The sequence below is a fragment of the Talpa occidentalis genome, unplaced genomic scaffold (assembly GCF_014898055.3).
Source record: "Talpa occidentalis isolate TD23 unplaced genomic scaffold, MPIMG_talOcc4v2.1 talOcc4.11, whole genome shotgun sequence".
In the NCBI taxonomy this organism is placed as follows: Eukaryota; Metazoa; Chordata; class Mammalia; order Eulipotyphla; family Talpidae; genus Talpa; species Talpa occidentalis.
In genome coordinates, this window is record NW_023601104.1 from 67,212,754 (window position 1) to 67,220,576 (window position 7,823).

The 7,823-nt window shown below is 38.0% G+C and overlaps 1 protein-coding gene across 2 annotated transcripts in view; it reads left to right on the forward strand.

Annotated features, from left to right (window-relative positions):
- ARID4A (AT-rich interaction domain 4A) overlaps positions 1-2,718 on the forward strand; it is a 63,237-nt gene extending 60,519 nt beyond the window's left edge. For both annotated transcript variants that reach the window (XM_054690693.1, XM_037503421.2), the window contains exon 24: positions 507-2,718. In XM_054690693.1, the coding sequence (XP_054546668.1) occupies positions 507-610 (104 nt within the window). In that variant the 3' untranslated portion in view covers positions 611-2,718. The remainder of the gene's footprint in view (positions 1-506) is intronic.
- Positions 2,719-7,823: the final 5,105 nt, after the last annotated feature.

The window sequence follows — 7,823 nt, forward strand, 5'->3', positions numbered from 1 at the left end:
TTAGTCATTTTTTTTTAAAAGATTGATTTATTTATACAAGCTCTGGGTATAGTCAGAAGCGTGGGAGAGTGAGAGAATTCACCAGAGCAGGAAACAGAACAGGCAGACCGACGAAATACACTGCTGAGGGGAGTAGCGGGAGGCAGGAGAGGTCTGCGCGCCATAAGGGACCCTCACCCTGTGGCTGGGGATCAAACCGGCGCTGCAGAGGCTACGGGCAGCTTCCCAGCCAAGAGCTCAACCTCTGCGCCACCAGGGGAGGCCCTAGTCTTATATTTTATGGTGCCTGTTTTTGTCATGTTACTTAACTGACCAAGACTGATTCGGCTCAGTTGAATCAAACAAAATTTTTGCTAACAATTCATTATTACTTCATGAACCATTTAAGAGGACTATAATTGAAGTGAATAATGTTAAGTTTAATTTCCAGTTTGCCAGTTGCTAATACCTTTATGTGATTATTTGTGTGATCATTTTTGAATTTAATGTAATTGTTTTGATTACAGTGTCTCATGCAGGAGCCTCCATGTCATCTGCTTCATCAGACACTGGAATGAGTCCCTCATCCTCATCTCCACCACAAAATGTACTTGCTGTAGAATGCAGGTGATAAATGTTTTTTCTGCCTCCCCAGCAGTTTGCTGCCATGGACATAAATCCCCAAACCCTGAAATACAACCACAGAAAAGCACTCAACTGGTTTGACATTGCTAAGTATATCCTGTATACTTTTCCAAGCTGGATTGTATCTATTCCCTTTTATTTCTTTTTTTCTGTTGCAAAAAAATAAGCTGATTAATAATTGAAGGTTAGGTAACCTGCCATATTTGTCATAATTTTTCCTCTTTATTTTTTTTTTTTTTCATTTTTGTGAAGATAGAAAAAGGGCACTTAGCAGATCTGTATTTGTATAATAAAGCTTTCAGGTATTATAGAAATCATAGACAAGCAAGTGCACATGATAAACATCAAAATATTATCCAGCTGAATAGTTACTGCTGCACTTTCACTAAGATGTATTTGAACACTTGGTGAGTAGGGGGTTTATGTTGTGGTTTTTTTTTTTTTTATTATTATTATTGTTAGGTTGGGTGTTTTGTATTTTTTTCTTGTGGAAGCACTTGCTATTTAGAACTGCCAAAGTATATGTTCAGCAGTGTGCCCAGGTTTAAAGGTGTAAATGGGACAAAATAAATTGTGAAAGGAAGTGTAGTTGACTGAAAACTACAGTTGTAATAAGTCTTCCACTTTTTATAGGATTTTTGAGCACACAATTATGCAAATATTTTAATGTTTATTAATGTTTACAGTGGAATTGTGAATAAGTTTTCAGTGGACTATCTTACCCTTGACAAAAATATTTTGTCTTTTTTCTATGTAATTTCAGAGTTTTTATTTTGTTACAAAAAGACAAAAATGAAATATATAACAACAATGAAGTTATTTAACAAGATTTCTAAAGCTGAAAATTTTGTGTAAAATAAGGTATTATCTTGCAACTTGTTAAATATATTTATTCAGACATTGGATGTTGTATTTTTATGTATTTTTTAAAATATTAATAAAATTGAAAAAAAGAAAAATTCTAGGTTAATTCACTCTTTGGATGACAATAGCTCTCAGCTGTCCCTTTTACAGGAGGTTGCATCCAGCAGCTCTACCTGTATTGAAGGGAGTTCTATCTCAGTCCTTCAAACAGTATAGATCTATAAATGGGCATCTGGATCATTAAAGTATGTCCTCATTTAGAAACTTTGGCAGTCCTAGTATTTAAACTGTTTTGAGGATGAAATTTTTGGTTGCCCTTAAGATACTTTGTCACAGTTTTTATGTTTGCTGTACTGCCGAATAAATTTATATCTCCCAAAGTTGAGATGCAACAACTAAGTAAAGCTATGTATGCTTTGTCTGTGAATTGTTCCACAGACTGATACATTTTGTAAATAATTCCAAAATCATGTATTTAAAGTAATTTTGCCATATACATTATGTAAAAAAGTGATTTTTTAAAATCAGTTTTTAAATTCATGTTTGTACATTGAAAGGGGTTTTTTTTTTAACCTCCTTTTCTGTGTTTAATATGCTGTAGAGTAAAAACCTAGATGCTCTAGACTGTATTTCAGGATCTGATTTACAAGAACAAAGTCAGAGCTAAACACTAGTGATGGCATAGCATTACTGAAATCATTGTTTCTTAATTTCATTTTACTACATTGTGAACTTGTGACTCAGATTCCTTCCATTTTCGCAGAGAATTAAAAACAAAAAAAGTACTCTTGTAAAATGCACTTTCCTGTCTTTTCTTTGCAAAACAGAAGTATTTCATTGTAAAATAAAAATGGCGCTCAGTGGGCAGTATTAATAAAGGCCATGTTTTAAACATAGGCTTTATATTTTTAGTTTTCATTTAAGTGATTGTTTTTTTTTTCCTTAAGTGCCAGTAACTTACAGTTGGAAAATAAGACTTCACAAAACAAAGCATATTCAATATATTCACAATAAAATATTTCTAATACTAACTATTAAAATGAAAAGTGTGTCATTCTAATCCGTTTGAAGCTAGGAGGCAACTTGAGATTCACACATCAGATATTTAATAATTTACTTTAGTTGCAACTGAATAGCAAAGATAAATACTTATCAGCTTAAATACTGTCCCATCTAGGGCCTCCCTGGTGGTGCAAGGGGTTAAGACACCACCTATGAAGTTTACCGCAGCCACTGCAGCACAAGTTGGATCCCCGGCCAGGGAGCAGCCCACATGGCACAGCAGACCTCTCCTGACTCACCTGCTGCTCTTCTCAGCGGTGTATTTCAGTCAATCTGTTCTGTTCCCCACTCTGTCTCTGGTGAATCCCCTCACCCGTCACACCTCTGGCCTATCCCCCTTGTATGCATAAATAAATAAATCTTAAAAAATAAATACATAAATAAATACTGTCCCATCTAATTGATATAAATCTGGTCATGGACCTTGCTACACTGAATTGGATACATGGACACTGTTAAAATACACCTTTTTTTAAAAGATTTATTTATTTATGCATATGAGAGCTGGGGTACAGGCCAGAGATGTGGCGGGGTGGGTGAGAGGATTCACCAGAAACAGAGTGGGGAACAGAACAGGCAGATTGACTGAAAGTACACTGCTGAGGGGAGCAGCGGGCAAGTCAGGAGAGGTCTGCTGTGCCATATGGGTTGTTCCCTGGCCGGAGATCAAACTGCTGCTGCAGTGGCTGCTGCAGTGGCTGCGGACAGCTTCATATGAGGTTGTGTCTTAACCCCTGTGCACCAGGGAGACCCAAAATGGACACTTTTATGTGGGGACTGGACAGAATTATAAAAATAAGTGAATACTGATTAGGTTTTAAATTCAAATGTTGGGTGTATTTTGAGTTTAGCTAAGCTTTGAATAGATAGCTCTTGCATTGCCTAAGAAAGCTGAAAATAATATCTAAAATCTAAATCTAATATCTAAAATGGAAGGTGCTATCTATAAAATCAAGTTAATTTGAAGATTATGGAGATTTTTGTTTTAACACTCCATTGTATGCATTTCTTGTTTGTGTTAAATTTCTAGCTTTTCTGTCCTTCACTAAGAAAAATGTTTGTACTTAAGCACATACATAGTATGTATTCTGTAAAACTGCTTTCCATTATGGAAATCTATATGGATTAAGCTATTTGTTTGCTTATATATTCCTTTCTTCAAAGACCTACAATGTACCTTTTTAGCCCCATAATTTAACATAGCTATTAACATTGTGAAAACATTTGAAGCTGTATTCCACCATGTATAAAAACTATTACCAGAAGTCATTCATTAGTGACTTATTATCTTCTATGCACAAAGGCCCAGGAGGCACAGCAGTGGCAAGACCATGGAATTTGTATAACCTAATGTGGTAGATATTAAACAGCCCATATAAATTCTTAACTGCGGGTGTAATAAGCATAGGTGGTCTGTGAATGTTTTCAACAGAAATCAACAGTAAAGCCATCCCAGTGAGGATTATGAATTGGTTAGGCAAGGGCCTCCCTGATGGTGCAAGGGGTTAAATCTCAGCATTCTCAAGCTATCTGCAGCCACTGCAGCATGAGTTCAATCCCTGGCCAGGGAGGTGACCAACATGGTGCAGCAGACCTCTCCTGTCTCACCCACTGGTCCCCTCAGCAGTGTATTTCAGTCAGTCTATCTGTTCTACTCACCAATCCTCTCACCTCCCGCACCTCTGGCCTATACCCCAGTTCTTGTATGCATAAATAAAAAAATAAATCTTTAAAATAAAATGAACTGGTTAGCAAATGAGAGGAGAGCCATGGAGAATTAAGTGCTCCAAGCACATGGGGGAGGAGGGAACAGTGGTAACGAGCCAGACCTGAGGGAGGAGAAACAAGAGCCAGATCAAGCAGAGCTATTCAGGCATTGCCCAAATCTTCCACCTGCCTCTGACCTTCCTATACCTGTTCCCCTTACCACCTTCATCCCTACTTGTCCAGAACTATGTCAAAAGCCACTTTTCCATGAAGCTTATGGTACATGAGCCACCAACAGAATATCACCCTCCTTTCATGCTTTGGTAATCTTTGATAATCTTTTCCTATCAAAGATAAGATTGAAAATTACTTCATTTAATAACTTACCTTGTATCATGTTAACTTATACATATGTCTTTCTGCCCTACTAGGTATGTTTAGTTCTTTAGTTATGTGTGTATCCCAAAAAGTGCCTGGTCCACATAGTAAGAATGGTCAAAAACAATGCTTACCTAAATTGAGAAAAATAACCATTGAATTACTGTTGTTTCTGTTATTTGTGAGCCTTACATACAAAGCCAGACATTTAAAAGAAGTCGTTGAATATCTTTTGAAAAATGTAAAGCAGACTCACTTAAAAGTCTAATCCCAAACTTCAAATATTCTTAAACTGATGAGTTACTATTCCTTCTCGTTTCTCCTTTCCTACATTACTTTCATGTAGTTACACACAGATTTTTACTCCAGTACACGAAGACCACAATATGTGGTGGTATTCATCATTAGTGAATTAGACTCGTTACAATGGAGTTTGCACTAGTGGGGAATTTCCAACAAATACTTGCTTAATGTTTTCTGAGTAAAAATATTTTCTTAGTTTTTCATATTTTATAAAATAATGTTTTCCTTGTTGAGAAGCACAAACTAACTTTTTATTCACATATACTACTTATATATTTTTAAATGTTATAAGAAGGGCAGTGTTTATAATTTTGGAATTATAGTTAATATAATTATGAAGCTTTCTTCACTTTGTAATGTGCATCATGCAAAATTTATTTTGAAAAGCTCTACTGTGAAAGCTTAAGGAAATTCCATGTAAATATAATAAATGATTATTCTGCAGAAGTAACTGGATTTCTTTATAAGGCTAAACTGCATTAAATAAGACTATCAGACTCAAGCACCTCACTAGTGTAGAGTTGCCAGATTTAGCAAATAAAAATACAGGACACCCACTTAAATTTGAATTTCAGATAATTTTTTATTATAAATAATAAACAGATAATTTTTTATTATAAATGTCCCATTCAAAAATAACTCCTGAAATTCAAATTTAACTGGGCAAACCTGTATTTTATCTGCAAATCCTGTAACTGATATTTTCATCTGTAGTCCAAGACATAGGTATCATCTTCCAAAGTACTATTTTTGGCCTCTGATGAAGGATAACAAATTTCTGAAGTTCTCTCTTGTTTTCCAAGGATGTATATATTATATGATTACATTTATATAATATTTTGGAAAATACAAACTAATTTATAGTAATAGAAGTCAGAGGATGGTGCAATAGAAAGGGAAGGAAAAGGGATTAAAAAGAGGCCTGAAGAAACTTTAGGGGTTGACAGATATGATTACTATCTTGATTTTGGTGATGGTTTCACGTATGTGAAACATATCAAATCGTACACTTTGAAATATGCAATTTAATGATCATTTATACCTCAATAAAGCTGTTAACAAGAAAGAGCTACCATTCAGCATAGAACTATGTTTTTGTGAAAATCATTAATGTTTACTTCAATTTGGGTAATGATCAAAGTTTTATAGAAATCCTGTTCAGCAAATTAGCAAGAGTGGTATCTATGTTTGAGAGAAAAAAATCTACCTTTACCATAAAAACTTGCTTGAAATTTTTTCAATGGCTTTCTCTCCTGGTTTATGTGGCCATTTCAACTTCAGTCATCTGTTTATTTCTAATTGCTAAAATAATTCTCCTACCTTTATCATATCACGGTTTACTGTGTCTCTGAACACCCACTTAATCTACAGTTTTCCCTGGCCTCAACCTTCTCCCACCACAGGAATTAACTATGAGCGCAGGAAAAATGAAGGATGGAAAGCAGGGGCAGCAGAGTGGTTTTGTTAGAAGATGAGCGCAGAGGACCTAAAAAAATCATTTGGAGCTGGGCTAAACTCACCAACAAGATTCTGAACCCAAAATCACTCTTAAATCACCGGTAACATTGGATACTAACACCATCCTCCCTTCTGTTTGTGTTCACAATCTGTTTTGACAACAACCAAAATTCCCATAGAGACGGCTGATTTATCACTGGAAGAAATATACAATACTCAAGAAAACAATTATCCGCAACTTACATATGCTAGCTATTTAAATTGTGAGTGCAGGGGTTACTTCTAAGGCCAAAAGGCAGAGAAGTACTTATACACATGTAACACCTGAATGACCTAAAAAAAAAAAAAAAAAAGTTAATTTTTAAAATTTCTTGCCTAGGTGATGCCTTCTCTTTGGCTAAGTATAAACGTGAAAACTCTGGCATTTGGGGTAAAGTCTTACGTCCATTCGGGGCCTCCCTGGTGGTGCAAGGGGTTAAGATGCAACCTATGAAGCTCACCGCAGCCACTGCAGCGTGAGTTCAATCCCTCAGGCGGCCAGGGAGCAACCCACATGGCGCAGCAGACCTCTCCTGACTCGCCCACTGCTCCCTTCAGCAGTGTATTTCTGTCGATCCGCCTGTTCTGATCCCGACTCTGTCTCTGGTGAATCCTCTCAACCCCCACAACTCTGGCCTGCACCCCAGTTCCTGTATGTATAAATAAATAAATCTTAAACAACAACAAAAAATCTTACCTCCATTCTTGGTGTCGTTTTTGCTGACTAACAAAACTATTAGAAAGAAAAGCATATAGGCCAATTATCAGGGGTTATCTCTGAGTTCTTTTTGCTTTAGGACCTCTGGCTGGCGGACCTAGTCCAGCAAGTAAACGTTTCTTCCAGGCTAAGTATTTTTGTTTCAAAATTCCTCCTTCCTGAGCTATTGTACCAAGGGGTTGGGGTGTATGGACTGCTGGGTTATGGGGCGGAGGTGAGGAGGAGTGCGGAGGGGGGAAACATAGGAGCCCAGATTGGGGGGCACGGTTCCTGTTCAGGCAGTGCTGTGAACTAGGAGACCATCAAAGCTGACCTTATGGTCAACTTAACTTTGTAGCTGAGGGAGCAGAGGCCTAAGGAGGGCCCATTTCGCCAGGCTACCAGATTCCGTGAAAGGGCGTATTGGTAGGGGTTGGGGACACAGGGGTGTTTGGGTTAAGGGGTTCAGAATGTGGAGTACGACAGACCTGGGTTCGAAAAGATCGCTACTCGGTGGCGGAGCCCTCCAGACGCGTCCGCTTGGACTCCGGCTCCTCAGCCTCCAGCAAGGCGTCGACGCGAGGCTCGGCAGGCCTCGGGCCAGGCGCACCGGCAGCCCGAGGCCTGGAAGGGCGCCGCGCCCACGCCCCCTGGCGGCCTCCGGTCGGCTCCCGCGCTCGGTGGTCCGTGC